The sequence below is a fragment of the Salvelinus namaycush genome, chromosome 23 (assembly GCF_016432855.1).
Source record: "Salvelinus namaycush isolate Seneca chromosome 23, SaNama_1.0, whole genome shotgun sequence".
NCBI classification, from domain to species: Eukaryota; Metazoa; Chordata; class Actinopteri; order Salmoniformes; family Salmonidae; genus Salvelinus; species Salvelinus namaycush.
In genome coordinates, this window is record NC_052329.1 from 18,346,582 (window position 1) to 18,370,612 (window position 24,031).

Here is a 24,031-nt window from a genome sequence, read left to right on the forward strand (position 1 = left end):
ATTGAAATCAATGGGAAAATATGCATGAAAATATCTATTTTTTTGACATAGCAAGATGCAAATCATCCTTTGGGATCGCCCTGCCACGCCTAGCCAAGTAAAACAAATATAGAGGAAAATATAAAATGCAGCTTTTCTAAAAAAGTGGCAAACCATTACACTTATGAAAATGTTTGGAAACAGTCAGTTGCTGACATACTGTATTGAACCAGGCACGAGGTAAGACACCCTAAGGCAGTGGTCGTATCAGTCGACCTCACTATGTGTTTAAGGCAAATAAGGGGGCACCAGAAGCAGGGAGGATTTAAAAAAAAAGTTAGCCTCATTATGGGGGGTAGTGTCTTGTTTATTCCATATAATAGTAGGGTTTGAATGGGGTGGGAATAGTTGTTCTCTAGTGAAGGAAACAGCTGTATTTGTCAGTCTGGCGACACTTGAGGAGCTTGAGGAAGGTCTCCATCTTGTGGGCGTCCTTCTTGAAGCAACTGAACAGAGTGTAGTCCCTCAGAACTGACTCCAGCACCTCAGGCTGCAGGTCGTACGGAGCCACACCCTGCTCGTAGTAGGAGGTGGTCAGCATATCATCGTCCAGCATCTATAGTACACAGCAAGGACAGAACCGAGTAGACAGGGGGATGGGGAGAGAGAGAGAAAGAGAGAGAGAGAGGTGAAGTCTAGGAAATGAGGCATAGATTGAAGAGAAAGAGATGTGTGAAAATGCAATGGGCTAAAGGAAAAAATGCCTAAAAGCTACAAGTATTAGAGTAACTGCTGAAGTACCTTCCGGATGAGGACCACCACTCCTTGCTCCAAACTAAGGAGTTTTTCTGACACCCATTTGGTCTTTTTGAGTAGAGTGTCGGGGGCGTCATCATAGCGATCCAAGGTGGTTTGCAGATACACCAATGGCTCAATCCAGGACTGGACCAGAATTAGGACAGAGTGGAGGAGCCACTTGTCCTGCACAACACAGTTTATGTTAAGGAGCACAGTTTGAGTATTGTGACTATTGTGTACTGAACAGTTCCGTATATTTGAAAGGATTGATTTGAATTTGTGCTATTGTGCAGTTTTAGTATAGTCATGTAACTGGATTCAGCTAAAGCAATTACATATTAAGCTAAAAATAATGACCCTAAAATCACAGAGGGAATAGCTTCAACAGTAAAGTCACCGATATATCTGAAATAAACATTACAGTGTTAAAAGTACAAGGAAAGGGGTTTTCTAGTACTCAATTATCATCTCCCTGCTCCAAACTAACAGCGTTGCACTTGTCACTTGTACGTTGTAGAGGAATAATTATAGAGATGCATGTTTGAGCCAAATCTTCCTAACCTGGACCTATATATGTGCTGCTGCGTAGTTTCCAACTCACAGCCTTAGCTGACCTTAAAGCTAAAGAGTTTGGCCCTGGCTGGATGACAGTTAAAAGTGGTCTGTGGTCCATAAGTATCAGGATGGGACGCACAAAACGTCCCATCCTGAAGCTTTTAAATGTCCTAATGCTGCTCTCTTGTCACGTTACGCTGCTTGTTGGTAAGCGAACGCTCCAGCTATCTGTCTCTCCTTAACTTGTTGAACAGTGTTTTGGCTCACTGGCCCGCAATTTACTGCTTGTTTCTACAGCACCAACTTGTGTTTATCATCTCCCGCTTGTATAGTGTACGTGCAGACAGAATCCATACAGTGAGCAAGTCCTCCATTTTCTCTCTGGTGTGTGACTCAGCTGTGTGTTGCTTGTGTGTTTGCAATTTCACAGGCTGTGCTTGTTTCGGGAGGCGGTGTGCAAGCTAGTAACTTAACCTGTTATGGCTGCAAGGGAAAGTATTGAGTAGCCAGATAAAAGATGCCCATTTCAAACGGCCTCGTACTCAATTCTTGCTCGTACAATATGCATATTATTATTACTATTGGATAGAAAACACTCTCTAGTTTCTAAAACCGTTTGAATTATTTCTCTGAGTGAAACAGAACTCCTTCTGCAGCACTTTTCCTGACCAGGAAGTGGAATGTCAGAAATCGATGCTCTGTTCAACTTCTTGCCTATACATGGGCATAAGACGTAAGAGCCTACGTACATTTCATACACCTTCCCCTGGTTGGTCAAGAGGTGGTGAGAGAATTTTTTTTGTGTTTATCTTGGTCTAAGGTGGAATAAAAGCTCTTTCTTTGACGTGACCGTCCACTTCCTGTTTCTGGAGCGCGCAAAGGGGACATGGATTTGGCTTCTTTTTAGCTGTCGCTATGAACGACTAACTTCTCCGTCTTAGATTTTATTTGATACATGTGTCCATATCATCGTAAAGTATGTTTTTTCAATATAGTTTAATCAGATTATTGAATTTTTTTCGGGAGTTTTGCCGTGTTCCGTTCTCTGACTTTGTTTACGTTGGAGAGATATGTAGCACTTGGCAAGTGCCCATGCTAAATGAAGAGGGGAATTTGCCGTTCCAGTTCAAAACAACGACTGTTCTGGACAAAGAACACCTTGTCCAACATTCTGACGGAAGATCACCAAAAGTAAGAAACATTTTATGATGCTATTTCTAATATCTGTCGTGCATGTGAACTGGTCGTGGGCGCCCAAGTGTTTCTGGCTATTGTGGCTACGCTAATATAGCGCTACATTTTGTTTTCGCTGTAAAACATTTCATAAATCGGAAATATTGTCTGGAATCACAAGATGCCTGTCTTTCAATTGCTGTACACTATGTATTTTTCAGAAATGTTTTATGATGAGTAATTAGGTATTTGACGTTGGTGTCTGTAAATATTATGGCTGCTTTCGGTGCAATTTCTGATTGTAGCTGAAATGTAAACTATGATTTATACCTGAAATATGCAAATTTTTCGAACAAAACATATGCTATACAATAAATATGTTATCAGACTGTCATCTGATGAAGTTTTTTCTTGGTTAGTGGCTATTTATTTCTTTATTTGGTCGAATTTGTGATAGCTAGTGATGGAGTAAGAAACTGATGGAGTTAGAAAAGTGGTGTCTTTTGCTAACGTGGTTAGCTAATAGATTTACATATTTTGTCTTCCCTGTAAAACATTTTAAAAATCGGAAATGTTGGCTTGATTCACAAGATGTGTACCTTTCATATGCTGTATTGGACTTGTTAATGTGTGAAAGTTAAATATTTAAAAAAAATATCTTTTGAATTTCGCGCCCTGCACTTGAGCTGGATGTTGTCATAAGTGTACCGGTGTCGGGCTGCAGCTCAAATTAAACAACACTTTTTGTACATTTTTGTCAAGAAGAGAGACACGGAAGCCTAGCTAGCCTGTAATTTCAAAAATAGGTGGCTAACGAATGGTTTCAACGCTGAAGGAGCTTTATTCCGGGGCAATATGGACCATCCAGACTTTCAATGTAGCAACTGTTTGCTCACAGAGGACCACAGAGGCAAAGTGGCTACTCTTAGCAAACAAGTAGCACACTTACACAAGCTACTGGGGAATCCACGTCTGCCTACTTTCTCTTTCTCTTCTACTCAAGTAGCTGGAGGCCACTCTGACCTGATGGGAGTGTCGCCACCGTGTCATCTCTCCAGAACCAACTGTCCGGTAGTCCGCAAGACAGAATGGAGTTAATAGGATGTTTCTGGATGACTTAGTGGATGTTCCTATTCTTGACCTTGCCAACCAGCAATGGAGGCACGTCACTCGCCGTGGAATTCGAAAGCAGCAGCCTTTGGCAATAGGGGCTTCCTTGGCAGTGGGAAGCCCGGACCGTTTACACAAACTTCATCCTTGGGAGCTTCCGCTTCAAGATCTGATCCAGAGGTACCTGTGCCTTCGTCCCCTGTTCTGACTCCCTCTCCCGTGGCTTCTATGGTAAATGGGGCTTCATTGGTTATGGAAGGCTCGAACCGGGTGCCAAAATTTGCGAGCGTGCGAGATTCCACCTCTCACAAGTCCTCGACTGGTTTCCTGAATCATACGAAGCGCAGGAATGGGCGGATTTCTTCTTCCATCTTGCCAGCTGTTTCCTTAGGTCGCTCTATGGTAAGAAACATCTCGGTTTCTGGAGCAAAAAACAGGATTTGAAGAATTAATTGGGTCTACGCTGGACACCCCACCCCCCCCAAAAAATGTGCAGGCTTATAACACTTCACAAAGGGCAACATGACTACTGCAGCTCCTTGGGTGTAACTTTTGTAGACAACTTTGACAACTTTTGGAAGCAGAAGCTGCTCTATAAGGGGGATTCTGTCCCCAAAATGTGCTGCAACATGCAACCATTTTTACTGAGTTACAGTTCATATAAGGAAATCAGTGAACGTAAATAAATAAATTAGGCCTTAATATATGGATTTCAAATGACTGAGGAATACAGATATGAAAATGTTGGTCACAAAATATATTTTAATTTAACCTTTATTTAACTAGGCAAGTCAGTTAAGAACAAATTATTTTTTATAATGACTGCCTACCTTTAAAAAGATACCTTAAAAAAAGGTAGGGGAATGGATAGCTTAAAAAAAATATATACCTTAAAAAAAGGGTAGGGGAATGGATCAGAAAACCAGTCAGTATCTGGTGTGACGAACATTCAGCGAGACACATCTCATTTGCATAGAGTTGATGAGGCTGTTGATTGTGGCCTGTGGAATGTTGTCACACTCCTCTTCAATGGCTGTGCGAAGTTGCTGGATATTGGCGGGAACTGGAACACGACATGGGACCGTACATTATCATGCTGAAACATGAGGTGATGGTGGTGGATGAATGGCACGACAATGGGCCTCAGGATCTAGTCACAGTATCTCTGTGCATTGAAATTGCCATTGATAAAATGCAATTGTGTTCGTTATCCGTAGCTTATGCCTGTCCACACCCAAACCCCACCGCCATCATGGGGCACTCTGTTAACAATGTTGACATCAGCAAACCGCTCGCCCACACGACGCCATACACGCAGTTGTGAGGCCAGTTGGACTTTCTGCCAAATTCTCAAAAAATTACATTGGAGGTGGCTTCTGGTAGAGAAATTAACGTTCAATTCTCTTGCAACAGCTCTGGTGGACATTCCTGCAGTCAGCATGCCAATTGCACACTCCCTCAAAACTTAAGACATCTTTGGCATTGTGCTGTGTGATTTTATTTTTGAGTGGCCTTTGATTGTTAAATCAGCTTCTTGATATGCCACACTTGTCAGGTGGATGGATTATCTTGGCAAAGGATAAATGCTCACTAACAGGGATGTAAACAAATTTGTGCAGAACATTTGAGTTAAATAAGCTTTTTGTGCAAATGGAACATTTCTGGGATCTTTTATTTTAGCTCATGAAACATGGGACCAACACTTTACATGATGCGTTCAAATTTCTGTTCAGTATATTTATTGCTGCGGTTTACCGCCTCCCAGTCGCTTCAGCGGAGTCTGTTGATATTTTTTCTGATAATTTAAAACCCTTTCTGGTATCTGAACTGGTTGTATTAGGACATCTAAATCTTGATTGGCTTACGCATCTCAGATCAGTTTAAGAATATCTGTCTTGAGTTCAACTTGACTCGGCTGATAACGAAACCCACTCGGACTAAAGTAAAAAGAACCTTTCCAACTCCTCATTGATTGAGCTTATCCTGACTAACCGTCCCCATAAGTATTCGGTTAGTGGTGTTTTTGCAAATAATATCAGCCACCACTGCCCTAGGCTTGCATTAGAGTAACCAAATTGAAACCTTCTGACCCTCTAATAATTGTGAAGATAATTTTTTTTAAATCACACCCAATTGCAAGCTTTTTTCTACTAGCTGCATACCAGACCCTGTTTTGGCACTTTCATTTTTTCTCATCCAATTTTACCTCTCTGGCTGATAAACATGGTCCTTTCAAGAAAACCAAACTAATCCATGGTACTCTCCTGTACTCTCAGACCTCCTCTTGATAAGAAATCAAGCCTGGGCCAAGGCTAATCAAAATGTCTCGTTAGCTGATTGGCAGCTATTTAGGCAATTGAGAAATAGGTGCACTGCCTCGGGATAAACAGGCCAAATCAAAAATCTTCCTTAGCGCTGTGGCACACTCTGTTATTGATCCCTCTAAATTATGCAAAATGGTTAATTCACTGTAATTCCTCTACTTCCCTGACTAAGCAAGTAGTTTTATACGATTTTTGATGATTTCTAGCTGGTTTCCTATTTGAAAGAAATGGTGGTCACACTGGACTTTGCCAGTCAGTTGACTGTTCTTCCCATATACAGCCTCCAGTTGCCTCGTCGAACAATCAGTCAACCTCAGGTGACATGGGAAATGGTAGTCTGGGATTTTCTGTTTGGCAACTCAGAAGTTCTTGCTGCCTTATTATCTATTGACACCAATAAGTCATTAGGGGCTGACAATTTGGACCCGTCTTTGCTTAAATATGCAGCGCCTGTCATTTCAGGCTCAGTAACATATTTTATTTAACTTAGGTGTTAGGAAATATTCCAAAAGTGTTGAAAGCAGCTTGTGTGCTACCACTCCATAAGGGTGGGGATAGTAGTGATCTCGATAATTATCCACCCATTTCCAGGCTCCCTTGTCTTGCAAAAATATTTTACTCATTGATCAACAAACAGCTACGTTATTATCTATCTGTAAATTGTATTTTTAATGTTAGTCAACCTGGATCTGGAAAATTTCAAGAACTATCAAGCGCTATGATGAAACTGGCTCTCATGAGGACATCCACAGGAAAGGAAGAACCAGCGTTACTTCTGCTGCAGAGGATAAGTTCATTAGCGTTACCAGCCAAGTAAAAGAATACATCTCAACATCAACTGTTCAGAGGAGACTGTGTGAATCAGGCCTTCATGGTCCAATTTCTGCAAAGAAACCACTACTAAAGGACACATAAGAAGATACTTTTTATGGGCCAAGAAACACGAGCAATGGACATTAGACTGGTGGAAATCTGTCCTTTGGTCTGATGAGTCAAAATTTGAGATTTTGCTTCCAACCGCTGTGTCTTTGTGATGATCTCTGCATGTATGGTTCCCACCGTGAAGCACGGAGGATGAGCCATGACGGTTTGGGGGTGCTTTGCTGGTGACACTGTCAGTGATGTATTTAGAATTAAAGGCACACTCAACCAGCATGGCTACCACAGCATTATGCAGTGATATGGGTTTTCACTTAGTGGGACTATCATTTGTTTTCCAACAGGACAATGACCCAAAACACCTCCAGGCTGTGTAAGGGCTATTTGACCAAGAAGGAGAGTGATGGAGTGCTGCATCTGTCACACCCTGATCTTCCCAATATCCCCAGTGCACATATACCTGTGTTCTCTGTTTGTCTGTTGTCAGTTTGTCTTGTCTCGTCAAGTCTAACTGCGTGTTTTTTTTCGTGCTCCTGTTTTTCCTAGGCTCTGTTTTCTAGCCTCTGCATCCTGTGTTTACATCTGGGTCTCGTCCTGTGTCGTTATAGCATCAGATGACCTGGCCTCCACAATCACCCGACCTCAAGCCAATTGAGGCGGTTTGGGATGAGTTGGACTGCAGAGTGAAGGAAAAGCAGCCAACAGGCGCTCAGCATATGTGGGAACTCCTTCAAGACTGTTTGAAATGCATTCCAGGTGAAGCTGGTTGAGAGAATGCCAAGAGTGTGCAAAGCTGTCATCAAGGCAAAGGGTGGCTACTTTGAAGAATCTCAAAGAAAAATATATTGTGATATATTCACTTTTTTGGTTACTACATGATTCCATATGTGTTATTTCATAGTGTTGATGTCTTCACTATTATTCTACATAAAGACAAGGCAAAACTGTTCAGTTTTTTTTGCAAATGTATTAAAAACAAAAAACAGAAATACCTTATTTAAGGTATCCAGACCCTTTGCAATGAGACTTGAAATTTAGCTCAGGTGCGTCCTGTTTCCATATTAGGATATTTCTACAACTTGATTGGCGTCCACCTTTGGTAAATTGAATTGATTGGACATGATTTGGAAAGACACACACCTGTTTATATAATGTCCCACAGTTGACAGTGCATGTCAGAGCAAAAACCAAGCCTTGAGGTAAAATGAATTGTCCGTAAAGCTCAGAGACAGGATTGTGTTAAGGCACAGATCTGGAGAAAGGTTCCAAAAAATGTCTGCAGCATTGAAGGTCCCCAAGAACACAGTGGCCTCCATCATTCTTAAATGGAAGATGTTTAGAACCACCAAGACTCTTCCTAGATCTGGCCGCCCGGCCAAACTGAGCAATCGGGGGAGAAGGACTTGGTCCTTGGGAGGTGACCAAGAACCCGATGGTCACTCTGACAGAGTTCCAGAGTTCCTCTGCGGAGATGGGAGAACCTTCCAGGACAACAACCATCTCTGCAGCACTCCACCAATCAGGCCTTTACGGTAGAGTGGCCAGACGGAAGCCACTTCTCAGTAACAGACACATGACAGCCCACTTGGAGTATGCCAAACGGCACCTAAAGGATTCTCAGACCATGAGAAATAAGATTCTCTGATCTGATGACACCAAGATTGAACTCTTTGGCCTGAATGCCAAGTGTCACGTTTTGAGGAAACCTGGGACCGCTCATCACCTGGCCAATACCATCCCTATAGTGAAACATGGTGGTGGCAGCATCATGCTGTGGGATTTGTCAGCGGCAGAGACTGGGAGACTAGTCAGGATTGAGGGAAAGATGAACGAAGCAAAATACAGAGTGATCATTGATGAAACGTGCTCCAGAGACTGGGGCGAAGGTTCACCTTCCAACAGGACAACATCCCTAATCATACGGCCAAGACAACGCAGGAGTGGCTTTGGGACAACACATTTTTTTTATGTCCTTGAGTGGCCCAGCCAGAACCCGATTGAATATCTCTGGAGAGACCTGAAAATAGCTGTGCAGCGACTCTCCCCATCCAACCTGACAGAGCTTGAGAGGATCGGCAGAGAAGAATGGAAGAAACTCCCCAAGTACAGGTGTGCCAAGCTTGTAGCGTCATACCGAAGAAGACTTGAGGCTGTAATCGCTGCCAAAGGTGCTTCAACAAAGTACTGAGTAAAGGGTCTGAATACTTATGTTAATGTAATATTTCAGTTTATTTTATTTTCATACTGTAGTATCCTTAAAGGCTTCTTAGAATTACGACTCATGAGACTTACGTACGGTTTAGTATTTAATTGTAACTTAGATTTACATTCTCTTATGCACCTGGCTTAAACTACCTGAAGCTTTCTTAATTATAGTTAAATAGGTAGACATAGGAAATAGCTACGGATAGCGGGAAGCAAACCCCCGTCTTGAGTCAATACTGCCATCTATTGGTAAACATAAATATACCAGGTTACTACATTCCCCCCCTTTAAAGCTAATAACCCAATTTAATTCCTTTCTGAGCTATGCTATATTCTTTATTACATTTTTTCAAAAATGATCTCCTTTAGGATCTGAAAAAGTCTGGCGGACGTCTCTCTCTAATAGAGCGTCTCAGAGGTGGTGTAGCTGGTGCCACCAGATCTTCACCCCTTGATGGTGAAACAAAGTCCTTTTGTGGAGACTTCACAGGAGGAGGTCGTCCCGGACTGGTGGTCTTAGGAAGTTGAGCATTGTTGGTCTCAGGTGGTTTGTCCAACTGCAACTCTGGGGAACGTTCCAATGTCCTGTCCTGCTCGTTTAAGAATTGATCCAGATCTCCGGATGGAACTGGAATTCGAGCTCGGATCTGATCCACGTGTCTCCTTAGTCTTTGTCCACTTCCGATGATCACAGTATAAGATACTGGTCCTGAGCAATCCTTAATGGTAGCTGGAATCCATTTAGGACCAAACCCATAGTTTCTTGCATAGACATCATCTCCAGGTGAGAAACTTCTGAGTTTGGCTCGGGTGTCATGATTCCATTTTTGATTCCATTGCTTTTGTTGTATTTTCATTTTCCGGTCTGGTCTGATGAGATCCAAGGTTGACCTTAACCTCCTTGACATCAACATTTCTGCAGGTGACAACCCAGTCGTAGCTTGAGGAGTAATCCTGTAGCTAAACAAGAATCTTGACACCTTTGTTTCAATGCTGGGCCCTTGCATCTTCCTCATCCCCTCCTTCAAGGTCTGAACCGCACGCTCTGCTAATCCGTTTGAAGATGGGTGAAAAGGGGCCGACGTTACATGCTGAATTCCATTTTGTTTCATGAAACTTGTGAATTCAGTGCTTGTAAAACAAGTAGCATTGTCACTAACCAACATTTGAGGCAATCCCATAACACTGAAGCTTTGTCTCAACTTCTCAATCGTAGCGTACGATGTTGACGTGTTCATGGGGTAAACATCCATCCACTTTGAATGAGAATCAATCAGCACAAGGAACATTTTCCCTAGGAAAGGTCCAGCGTAGTCCACATGTAGTCGTGCCCATGGTTTTTCTGGCCATTCCCATGGATGTAATGGCGCGGTGGGGGTTGACTTTCTGTTACTCTGACAATCTTCACACCGGCTAACCTCATTTTCCACATCATGGTCCATCTTTGGCCACCAGACATATGACCTCGCTAGGCCTTTCATTCTCGACATACCTGGATGCGACTGATGCAACAACTTCAGTAGCAACCCCCGCCCTTGTGGTGGGATAACTACTCTTGAACCCCACAGAACACATCCATCTCGAACACTCAATGCCAAGCGGCGAGTGTAGTAAGGCATGATCTGAGGCTCTGTCACTGTAGGCCATCCTTTCAGGCTAAATTCATGCACTTGTGATAACGTCACATCCTTTGAAGTCCATTGCCTAATTTGTGCTGTGTTCACCGGTGCCTCATCCAATCCATCAAAACCTGGTCATTTTCTTCTTCCTGAATGATGATTTCTGGCAGCCTACTCAGAGCATCAGCATTCCCATGGTATCTACCTGGTTTGTAAATTATTCTGTACTCGTAGGCCCTGAGCCACACATTCCAACGTTGAACTCTTGGAGAGACCATTTGTGGTACTGGCTGTTGTTCATGGAACAGAGAGATCAGAGGCTTATGATCCGTCACAATAGTGAATGTTCTCCCATACAAGTATTTGTGGAATCTCTGTATCCGAATATGACAGCCAGTCCTTCCTTGTCCAGCTGAGAGTACTTCTTCTCCGCTGGCGACAACGTTCTTGACATGAACCCGATAGGTTTCTCTGCACCATTCTCCATCCGGTGGGATAGCACCGCCCCCACACCATACGATGAGGCATCACACGATAAGATGAGATCTCTGTCTGCGGAGTAGTGTACTAGCACTTCAGCTGATTGCAGTAACACCTTTGACTTTGCAAAAGCTTCTTCCTGTCTTTCTGACCATTTCCAGGCCACATCCTTCCTTAACAGTTGATGTAGAGAAGCTAAGAGGGTAGAGAGGTTCGGAAGGAAGCGATTGTAATAGTTCAGTAAGCCTAGATAGGCTTTCAGCTCTGTAACGTTTGTCGGAGCTGGAGCTTCCACAACAGCCCTCACTTTAGCTTTGACAGTGTGTAACCCCTTGGCATCCACCTTGTGACCCAGGTACTGCACTTCATCAGCTAACAGTGTACACTTGCTCCTCTTCAGCCGGAGACCGGCGTCCTCCATCCTCCTCAAAACTTCCTCTAAGTTTCTGAGATGTTCCTCCTTCGTGACTCCTGTGACAAGAATGTCGTCGAGGTAAACTGCTACCTTGGGTATCCCCTGCAGAATTCCCTCCATAGTTCTTTGGAAGATAGCTGGTGCAGAAGACACCCCGAAAGGTAAGCGTTTATAGGTAAACATCCCTCTGTGGGTGTTTATGGTCAGGTACTTCTGTGAAGCTTTATCCATTAGCACTTGCTGATATGCGTGACTCATGTCCAGTTTTGTAAACTGTTGCCCTCCGGTTAACGTTGAAAGCAAATCCTCCACTTTGGGTATGGGGTACTGCTCCAGAGAGGAAACTCAATTTACAGTCAGCTTATAGTCACCGCATAATCTGATTGAACCATCTGGTTTTAGTATGGGAACAACTGGTGCTGCCCACTCAGAAAACTTGACAGATACAATTATATCCTCTGCTAAGAGTCTGTCAATTTCCACATCCACTTTAGGCTTCATGGCATATGGAACTGATCTTGGCCTATAGAATCTGGGAGTAGCATCAGCAGCAACATGAATGGTAGCTTGGACCCCTTTTAATGTCCCTAGCTCTTCTTTGAAAACACACTCATGCTTTGAAAGCACCTGCTGTAGTGTCAAGGTCTCTGTGGTGACATGTTTGATTTCATCCCAGTTCAATTTTATTTCCTCCAACCACCCTCTTCCTAGTAAGCTGGGGCCAGTACCTTCCACTACTAAGAGAGGCAGATTTTTCTTTTGTCCATGATATTCCACTTGAACATCAGCAACTCCAATCACAGTGATCTTCTCCCCTGTGTACGTTTTGAGTTGAATGGGGGTGTCTCTCAGTTTAGGCACTTCAACGGTTTTCCACTTCCTATAGAATTGGGACCTGTTCATCAGAGTGACACTACATCCTGTGTCTAGTTCAAACGGTACCTTCAATCCATTTATTCCCATTTCCACAATGAAAGGCTCCACCTTCTTCATATTCGCCCCCTGTACACTGTACATTGAGAATGCTTGCTCTGCGTCTGCGCACTCACTTTCACTTTCAATCACTTGATTAGAGCGGTAGTGTAAGAAATTGTAATAGATACTGGAAACTTGTTATAACAACTTCTCAACATAAGCTATTCTTTGCACATCATGCACCCACCCCCTCTTTCCCTTTAGACACATTCTGCTCTCATCAGATACCAACCACAGACACACACACACCCCCACCCAGAACAGGCCCCTGCAACAACATTACGCACACACATTCTTTCCAAGGTTGGGACTCAAGACAAAGAACAATGTTAAGAGCCAATGGAACGTCGACACCAGGCCCGAAAAGGACTACCAACGACCCAGATCGACCAATCAGAAGGCCAGACTACCAGATTCAACCTACGTCATTTACTGCATAAATAATCTGCACAATATGTTTCGGGCCCTCTCTTCCGATGGTTCCATACGAGCTAGACGAACGGGGCCGTGCAGCACGCTTTGCCAGATATCTTTACCTTTGAATAAACTGCCTTTATTATACCTTATCCACCTCATCCAATGTCTCAACTTGGCCTCCTGTCTCCAATAACGTTTTATCAACAGTAGCTAGAGCATCTGGAGGTATTCGGTTTTCTGTCCGGCCTCTTTTCTGCAGCCCGTGGCTTTTTTTTATTGCGGCACGCCGTCGCAATGTGGCCTATTATCCCACATGCATAACTCTTTTCGTGTTTGAATTTACAGTCAAACGCTGCGTGTTTGCCTTTGCAACGATAACAGTCTCTATTGGCTGCTGCACTGCGCTTTCTGTTCTTTGAAATTCTACGCGCTCAGCGCTGCTCTCTTTTATTGTATGGCACGCAGTTGTGCCCCTTGTCTGCAAATCCAGTGCATTTCTATTTGCGGACTCCATGGCCTGGGACAGTTTGAGTGCATTCTCAAACGTGAGATTAGGCTCTGATAACAATCGTATTTGTATCCTGTCATCATTAATCCCACACACCAGCCGATTGCGTAGCATTTGCGATAATGTATTCCCATAGTTACAGTCCAATGCTAGTTTTCTCAACTCAGCCACATATTCCCCCACTGATTCGATAGGTTTTCTCATGCGTGAATCAAACTTGAATCTTTGTACTATCTCACTGGGTTTGGGGTTGAAGTGATTTTTTAATAGCTCGACTAAATCTATGAATTACTTTTCTCCTGGTTTATCTGGGCTCAACAGGTTCCTCATTAAGCTGTACGTCTGTGCACCGACAACGCTTATGAGTATGGATTTCTGTTTAGCGGCATCAGTTATTTCATTAGCAGCAAAGAAATGTTCCATTATTTCACAGTACTCCTCCCATTCCTGATTTTTAGGATCAAATGGTGGTAGCGAGCCTATTGTTGCCAAAGCCATCTTTTCCGATTCTTTCTCCCCTCACACAGTCAATAATTTGTCCTACCCGTATCCAGGGAATCAAGCCTTCAGAATCTTCCACCGCTCACTTGAGTCTCACCTCCCGCGTCGCACGCCAAACACTCCGTTAACTTCGTTGCAAAAAAAAATCCAACGCAGTTCTCCGTAGTTATCCTCATCGCCAAATATGTAGTATCCTTAAAGGCTTCTTAGAATTACGACTCATGAGACTTACGTACGGTTTAGTATTTAATTGTAACTTAGATTTACATTCTCTTATGCACCTGGCTTAAACTACCTGAAGCTTTCTTAATCATAGTTAAATAGGTAGACATAGGAAATAGCTACGGATAGCGGGAAGCAAACCCCCGTCTTGAGTCAATACTGCCATCTATTGGTAAACATAAATATACCAGGTTACTACACATACATTTCACTTGTTTTTGCTTTGTCATTATGGGGTATTGTGTGTAGATTGATGAGGGGAACAAAACGACTTAATCAATTTTAGAATAAGGCTGTAATGTAACAAAATGTGGAAGAAATGATGGGGCCTGATTACTTTCCGAATGCACTGTATTCATTTGTATGCAGACGATACAGCATTGTATTTCATTGCTCCTTCGGTTGGCCAAGTCTTTCCACATTTGAAGTCTGATTTTTAAGCACTGCAGAGGTCACTATTGAATCTAAAGTTAGTGCTAAATGCAACCAACAAAATGCATGCTTTTTTTCTAGGTCCCATAACCCAGATTTACATGAATGTGTAATGACTAGTTTGAACGGTACACAATATGAGCAATTTCCTTTGTACAAGTATCTTGTTATCTGGCTTTATGACAAACTGTCATTTTAAAACATGTGACTGAGCTGGTGAAAAAGTTGAAGTTCAAAGAACAAAGCATCTATGACTTTTGTTAATAGGAATTAAATTGTCCTGGCCATTTTTATGTCTATTTTAGATTATAGGGATATCATCTCTGTATATGCATGCAGCAGCATCTACACTTAGATGTTGTTTTCCATTGTGTCCTTAAGTTGATTACTGATGATGGTTATAGAACTCACCTTTGTGTTTTGTTTCAAAAAGTGGGTTGGGCCTCTTTGTATGTAAGGAGGGAGCAGCATTTTCTTGTGTTCATCTACAAATCACGCCTGCATAAACTTCTTATGTGTCTGTCATCATTAATTACATTTAGACTTACAAGTGACCAAATCCAGTCTTTATGTGGAACAACTTACAGAGCCCTCTGAAATGAAATGTTCTGGCCCACCTTGTTGAGTTCAGAGAAATGATCGGAGACCTCTATGTTGATAAATGTGTCTGTTTTCTTAATATGTTTTGTAATTTTGTATATTGTATGTGTTTGATGTATTTAAGCACGGCTCATCTGTAAAAGAGATCCTAGTGTCAGTATGACTGCCCTGTCAAAATAAAGGTAAAAAAAAGAAAATATATATATATATATATATATATATATATATACATAAATAATAATACAAATAATAATAATAATAATAATGGTGGTATCAAGGGACATTTTCAAGACTTCTCAAGAATAATTAGGCCTAAATAATGTTTAATCGGCCGAAACAACACACCACAGAAGATAGCACTACAGAGACAGAAGACTCACTCATACGTTAAGTGAACATAACTATAAAGCGACACATTGTTTCTATGCACCGCCAATGCTGTTTTGTGATTTGGGTATACACACAGGTAGATGTGTGTGTGTGTATGTGTGTGTGTGTGTGTGTGTGTGTGTGTGTGTGTGTGTGTGTGCGTGTGCGTGTGCGTGTGTGTGTGTGTGTGGAGTTCCACAATCATACATACAACATAGAAGGAAGACATCTCAATCGGCTGAAATGAAGACAAAAACCCAAACAAACACAAAGAGAGAGCGAGAGAGAGAGAGAGAGAGAGAGAGAAAGCAGTAGAGCATCCAGCTCCCATCTGCTTACCGAGATCTGCTGGATTTCGCTTTTGGAGCCTGGGATGGGGAAGGCCTTGGTGGCGCACGTGTATCCTGCCTGGTTCCTCTGGGAGCGCATAGAGAAAGGGACAAACATCTCCTCCTATGTATCAAACAGACAGGGAACAAGGAACAACATGGAAGATAAACACAGACTCATGCTCCGCTAACCCCAGCCAATAGAGACGAGCCGTCTGTCAACTGAGCTACAAGCAGAGCGGCTGGTGTTTTGTTCTTCAACGTATTCTCATCTGTTGGCCTCATGCAGTGTCTTTCCAATAACGAGAAGATACATGATGTTTCCATTACAAAGCCAATGCTGGTTCTGTACTCTCAGTATGGAAGGGAATCATATGGGCTTTCCTGCTACTGAAAACCACAATATGAATGCACAGCACAGTATATCATTATCAGCATGGTCTTGATTCTGTACCTTCCATAAATCATTACTTGTCTGAGGAGAGTTGGGAAACTACTTTGAAGCTATAAAGTGCTGGTTATATTGGTGGAGCATATAGCAAAAGGATTGGTAGGGTATATGCTATAGGACTTCCCCAAAGCACAGGGCACATACACTACCGTTCAAAAGTTTTGGGTCACTTTGAAATGTCCATGTTTTTGAAAGGAAAGCAAATTTTTTGTCCATTAAAATAACATCAAATTGATAAGAAATACAGTGTAGACATTGTTAATGTTGTAAATGACTATTGTAGCTGGAAACGGCAGATTTTTTATGGAATATCTAGTATATAGGCATACTGAGGCCCATTATCAGCAAACATCACTCCTGTGTTCCAATGGCACGTTGTGTTAACTAATCCAAGTTTATAATTTTAAAAGGCTAATTGATCATTAGAAAACCCTTTTGCAATTACAGTGGGGCAAAAAAGTATTTAGTCAGCCACCAATTGTGCAAGTTCTCCCACTTAAAAAGATGAGAGAGGCCTATAATTTTCATCATAGGTACACTTCAACTATGACAGACAAAATGAGACAAAAAAATACAGAAAATCACATTGTAGGATTTTTAATGAATTTATTTGCAAATTATGGTGGAAAATAAGTATTTGGTCACCTACAAACAAGCAAGATTTCTGGCTCTCACAGACCTGTAACTTCTTTAAGAGCCTCCTCTGTCCTCCACTCGTTACCTGTATTAATGGCACCTGTTTGAACTTGTTATCAGTATAAAAGACACCTGTCCACAACCTCAAACAGTCACACTCCAAACTCCACTATGGCCAAGACCAAAGAGCTGTCAAAGGACACCAGAAACAAAATTGTAGACCTGCACCACGCTGGGAAGATTGAATCTGCAATAGGTAAGCAGCTTGGTTTGAAGAAATCAACTGTGGGAGCAATTATTAGGAAATGGAAGACATACAAGACCGCTGATAATCTCCCTCGATCTGGGGCTCCACGCAAGATCTCACCCCGTGGGGTCAAAATGATCACAAGAACGGTGAGCAAAAATCCCAGAACCACACGGGGGGACCTAGTGAATGACCTGCAGAGAGCTGGGACCAAAGTAACAAAGCCTACCATCAGTAACACACTACGCCGCCAGGGACTCAAATCCTGCAGTGCCAGACGTGTCCCCCTGCTTTAGCCAGTACATGTCCAGGCCCGTCTGAAGTTTGCTAGAGAGCATTTGGATGATCCAGAAGAAGATTGGGAGAATGTCAGATGGTCAGATGAAACCAAAATATAACTTTTTGGTAAAAACTCAACTCGTCGTGTTTGGAGGACAAAGAATGCTGAGTTGCATCCAAAGAACACCATACCTACTGTGAAGCATGGGGGTGGAAACATCATGCTTTGGGGCTGTTTTTCTGCAAAGGGACCAGGACGACTGATCCGTGTAAAGGAAAGAATGAATGGGGCCATGTATCGTGAGATTTTGAGTGAAAACCTCCTTCCATCAGCAAGGGCATTGAAGATGAAACGTGGCTGGGTCTTTCAGCATGACAATGATCCCAAACACACCGCCCGGGCAACGAAGGAGTGGCTTCGTAAGAAGCATTTCAAGGTCCTGGAGTGGCCTAGCCAGTCTCCAGATCTCAACCCCATAGAAAATCTTTGGAGGGAGTTGAAAGTCCGTGTTGCCCAGCAACAGCCCCAAAACATCACTGCTCTAGAGGAGATTTGCATGGAGGAATGGGCCAAAATACCAGCAACAGTGTGTGAAAACCTTGTGAAGACTTACAGAAAACGTTTGACCTCTGTCATTGCCAACAAAGGGTATATAACAAAGTATTGAGATAAACTTTTGTTATTGACCAAATACTTATTTTCCACCATAATTTGCAAATAAATTCATAAAAAATCCTACAATGTGATTTTCTGTATTTTTTTGTCTCATTTTGTCTGTCATAGTTGAAGTGTACCTATGATGAAAATTACAGGCCTCTCTCATATTTTTAAGTGGGAGAACTTGCACAATTGGTGGCTGACTAAATACTTTTTTGCCCCACTGTATGTTAGCAAAGCTGAAAAATGTTGTGCTTATTAAAGAAGCAATAAAGCTGGCCTTCTTTAAACTAGTTGAGTATCTGGAGCATCAGCATTTCTGGGTTCGATTACAGGCTCAAAATGGCCAGAAACAAAGAACTTTCTTGTGAAACTTGTCAGTCTATTCTTGTTCTGAGAAATGAAGGCTATTCCATGCGAGAAATTGCCAAGAAACTGAAGATCTCGTACAACGCTGTGTACTACTTCCTTCTCAAAACAGCGCAAACTGGCTCTAATCAGAATAGAACGAGTGGGAGGCCCCGGTGCACAACTAAGCAAGAGGACACGCACATTAGAGTGTCTAGTTTGAGAAACAGATGCCTTACAAGTCCTCAACTGGCAGCTTCATTAACCTGTCTGGCACCGGGGTTCCGCTAGCGGAACTCCTCCCACATTCCACTGAAAAGGCAGAGCGCGAAATTCCCAAAATATTTTTGAGAAATATTTAACTTTCACACATTAACAAGTCCAATACAGCAAATGAAAGATACACATCTTGTGAATCCAGTCAACATGTCCGATTTTTAAAATGTTTTACAGCGAAAACACCACATATATTTATGTTAGCTCACCACCAAATACAAAAAAGGACAGACATTTTTCACAGCACAGGTAGCATGCACAAAGCCAACCTAACTAACCAAGAACCAACCAAACTAACCAAGAAACAACTTCATCAGATGACAGTTTTATAACATGTTATACAATAAATCTATGTTTTGTTCGAAAAATGTGCATATTTGAGGTATAAATCAGTTTTACATTGCAGCTACCATCACAGCTACCGTCACAAATAGGACCGAAGCAGCCAGAGTAATTACAGACACCAACGTCAAATACCTAAATACTCATCATAAAACATTTCTGAAAAATTGATGGTGTACAGCAAATTAAAGACAAACATCTTGTGAATCCAGCCAATATTTCCGATTTTAATTGTTTTACAGCGAAAACACAATATAGCATTATATTAGCTTACTACAATAGCCTACCACACTACCGCATTCATTCATCAAGGCACGTTAGCGATAGCAATAGGCAAGTTAGCGATAGGGAATAAACCAGCAAAATATATTAATTTTCACTAACCTTCATAAACCATCAGATGACAGTCCTATAACATCAGGTTATACATACACTTATGTTTTGTTCGAAAATGTGCATATTTAGAGCTGAAATCAGTGGTTATACATTGTGCTAACGTAGCTTCTTTTTCCCAGAATGTGCGGATATTTTTATGACTCTCAACTATTCTGACCAAATAACTATTCATAAACGTTACTAGAAAATACATGTTGTATAGGAAATGATAGATACACTAGTTCTTAATGCAATCGCCGTGTTAGAATTCTAAAAATAACTTCATTACGACATCCAGCTTAGTTATAGCGAGAGCGTGCCCAAAATCTGGGCGCAAACTACTAGTACAACATGTTCGACAGATATATGAAATAGCATCATAAAATGGGTCCTACTTTTGATGATCTTCCATCAGAATGTTGTACAAGGGGTCCTTTGTCCAGAACAATCGTTGTTTGGTTTTAGAATGTCCTCTTCTCCAGTCAATTAGCACGGAAAGCTAGCAAAGTAGCGCAAAGCTCTCCTTCCTGAACAAAGGCACACAACGCAACACGCCTAACGTCCTGAATAAATTTCAATAATCTAATAAAACTATATTGAAAAAACATACTTTACGGTGATATTGTCACATTTATCAAATAAAATCAAAGCCGGAGATATTAGTCGTCTATAACGACAGCCTTTCAGAAGGCAATACCAGGTCCCTTCGCGCACGCTCCAGAAAACAGGAAACTGGTGACACGTCATACAAAGAGCTTTTATTCGACCCCAGATCAAGTTATACACTCCATTTCTTCTCTCACTGCCTGTCGACATCTAGTGGAAGACGTATGAAGTGCATGTATACTAATAAATATCAAGGACATTTATAGGCAGGCCCTAGAACAGAGCATTGATTTCAGATTTTCCACTTCCTGTCAGGAAGTTTGCTGCAAAATGAGTTCTGTTTTACTCACAGATATAATTCAAACGGTTTTAGAAACTAGAGAGTGTTTTCTATCCAATAGTAATAATAATATGCATATTGTACGAGCAATAATTGAGTACGAGGCCGTTTAAATTGGGCACGATTTTCCCCCAAAGTGAAAACAGCGCCCTCTGTCCTCAACAGGTTAAATAGTACCCACAAAACACCAGTCTCAAAGACAACAGTGAAGAGGCAACTCCGAGATGCTGGCCTTCTAGGCAGAGTTGCGAAGAAAAAGCCATATCTCAGACTGGCGAATAAAAAGAAAAGATTAAGATGGGGAAAATAATATACATAAATAATAATAATAATAATAATAATAGTGGTAGCAAGGGACATTTTCAAGACTTCTCAAGAATAATAAGGCCTAACTTATGTTTAATCGGCCAAAACAATACACCACAGAAGATAGCACTACAGAGACAGAAGACTCACTCATACGTTAAGTGACCATAACTATAAAGTGACACATTGTTTCTATGCACCGCCAATGCTGTTTTGTGATTTGGGGATACACACACAGGCAGATATGTGTGTGTGTGTGTGTGTGTGTGTGTGTGTGTGTGTGTGTGTGTGTGTGTGTGTGTGTGTGTGTGTGTGTGTGTGTGTGTGTGTGTGTGTGTGTGTGTGTGTGTGTGGAGTTCCACAATCATACACACAATCATGGAAGGAAGACATGTCAATTAGCAGAAAGGCCAGCATCCCGGAGTCGTCTCTTCACTGTTGACGTTGAGACTGTAGTTTTGCGGGTACTATTTAATGAAGCTGCCAGTTGAGGACTTGTAAGGCATCTGTTTCTCAAACTAGGCACTCTAATGTACTTGTCCTCTTGCTCAGTTGTGCACCGGAGCCTCCCACTCCTCTTTCTATTGTGGTTAGAGTCAGTTTGCGCTGTCCTTTGAAGGGAGTAGTACACAGCGTTGTATGAGATCTTCAGTTTCTTGGCAATTTCTCACATGGAATAGCCTTCCTTTCTCAGAACAAGAATAGACTGACAAGTTTCAGAAGAAAGTTCTTTGTTTCTGGCCATTTTGTGCCTGTAATCGAACCCACAAAAGCTAATGTTCCAGATACTCAACTAGTCTAAAGAAAGCCAGTTTTATTGCTTCTTTAATCAGCTCAACCATTTTCAGCTGTGCTAACATAATTGCAAAAGGGTTTTCTAATGATCAATTTGCCTTTTAAAATGATAAACGTGGATTAGCTAGCACAACGTGCCATTGGATCACGGGATTGATGGATGCTGAAAATGGGCCTCTGTACGCCTATTTAGATATTCCTTTAAAAATCAGCCGTTTCCAGCAACAATAGTCATTTACAACATTAACAATGTCTACACTGTATTTCTGATAAATTTTATGTTATTTTAATAGACAAAAAATTGATTTTCTTTCAAAAACATGGACATTTCTAAGTGACCACAAACTTTTGAACGGTATTTTATACTGTGAAACACTAAGCTCTCCAGCTGCACACAGATATGAATGAACACATTTCTTCAGTGGGTACTCTTAGAGGAGGTACGTTGGAAATGTCGGAAGTACGTAGGAGTTGTGTGGTACTCACAAACAGAGTGCAGGACTCCTCAGAGACACGGTAGATGAGCTCGGCGTGTTGGATGACCCGGTCCAGTAGTTTCTCCTTGGAGATGGAGGCACAAAGTATGATGCTGCCCTGCTCGTCCTTACACTCCAGAGGGACACCCAAGGACACCAGACAGGGCCAGAGTAGCACTGCCCACACAACACTCTGCATGACTGAGTAGAGACACACACACACACACACACACACACACACACACACACACACACACACACACACACACACACACACACACACACACACACACACACACACACACACACACATAAGAAGTACCCAGAACCAATACAGCTATACAATTAGCCAGCAATGTCTATAGTTATTTTCTCTAATTGCACTACCAACAATAGACCTACAGATAGCAAAGGATGCATCCAATATCGTTCCAGTAACTTTATTGTACTTCCGGTGCCGACAGAGATGGCCGCCTCGCTTTGCGTTCCTAGGAAACTATGCAGTATTTTGTTTTATATTACTGCACGGTCGGAACTAGAAGCACAAGCATTTCGCTACACTCGCATTAACATCTGCTAACCATGTGTATGTGACAAATAAAATTTGATTTGATTTGATTAAATTGATCATAAAATGATTGATCATATCGTACATTCTCTCTGAAGGGGGTATAAAGTACCTTGCATCATGTTCATTCTGTCAGGACAGTGGTCTTCCTACTAGCATCTTGTACGGTACCAGGGACCTTTATATGGATTCAACAGGCCATGAATGAGGCAAAAGGATGAAGGGGTCTTACGTAGGTTTTTGGTAAGGGGATATGTTCTTACCCGTCCAACATACTCTGATCACTATGGATTGTATTCAGATGAGAGAGGACCTTACCAGTTTTAGAGACTTTGCCTGGTGTATTTGTTCACTGTTGACCGTTAAGAGATTCCTTCAAAATTCTCCTATATACCTGAGGATACATCATAATACATCAATTTACTGTGTACTAGATACTGTGGTAAAGGAGATGGTGTCTGAAAACTCTAAACCTGGAAATATTATTTTTCTATTCTGGTGAAGAAACCCTGGTGAGAACCAGTCAGTCTCCCCCAGCAGCCGGGGCTGCCCATCTGACAGTAATAACTCTCTGTTTGGTTGTCATAGGCAGCACACATTTAGAGCGTGGATAATTCTTCATAAAACTAATCCCCTTTGAAATAAAGCCAGGGTAGGTGGGCGTAGTACTTCATTAAATCCGGCATATTGCAATTTTGTCTCTGATTACCGAGTGTCCTACATATTACGGTCCCCCAAACCCACACCATTAAATGTGTTAATCCAATCTGAGAATTATAAGTGATGTGTCCTGTCCGTCGATTGGAAAATGAAAGCCCCTTAGTTGGCATCATGAACATTTCAGTGGAACCAATTTCTCTGATCTTAGAAAGAGTGAGAGAGAAAGAGGCTGTAAACATTTTGGGATTTTTAAGAGAATTTGTTTTATGAAATTAACTGCTTCACCAAAAAATTACAGGGTACAAAAAATAAAGCTATTCAAAATGTAGACCAAAATTGTGTTATTAATATAATTTCTTTATGAATTACTAGGGCTGTCAAATGATTAAAAATCATGTCAGAATTTGCCTCAAATTAAGCTGTAATTTAAGATTTTTTTTACAAAAACATTACAGGAATATAGTTGTCTCGATGTTCTCTGAAATAACGGTGAGACAAATTTGGTAAATTGAGAAAGCACACTTTCTGTTACCTCAGTGTCAACTTGTTTTTACATTGCATTATTGTTTTTAGCTATATAGATTATGTATTTGGGATGTTGGCAGTGTATTTTGAATGCGTTCTGCTTTAAAAACAATAATTGTTCATTTGTTTTTTAGAGGCTTAATATCTATAGAAAATCCACACCTGGATCCACACCTGGATTGTGCAACATTTGCCCACTATTATTTTCAAAATGATTCAAGCTCTTTCAATTTGGTTGTTGATCATTGTTAGA

The 24,031-nt window shown here is 41.6% G+C and overlaps 1 protein-coding gene across 1 annotated transcript; it reads right to left on the reverse strand.

The window, feature by feature from the left end:
- Positions 1 to 394: 394 nt before the first annotated feature.
- On the reverse strand, positions 395 to 22,721 carry LOC120018744 (somatolactin). Its single transcript, XM_038961949.1, has 5 exons — positions 22,706 to 22,721; positions 22,036 to 22,226; positions 15,901 to 16,014; positions 781 to 960; positions 395 to 595 (listed from the first exon to the last, which is right to left on the reverse strand). Exons 1-5 carry the CDS (start codon positions 22,719 to 22,721, stop codon positions 395 to 397), a joined length of 702 nt encoding a protein of 233 aa, XP_038817877.1.
- Between the last annotated feature and the right edge of the window lie 1,310 nt (positions 22,722 to 24,031).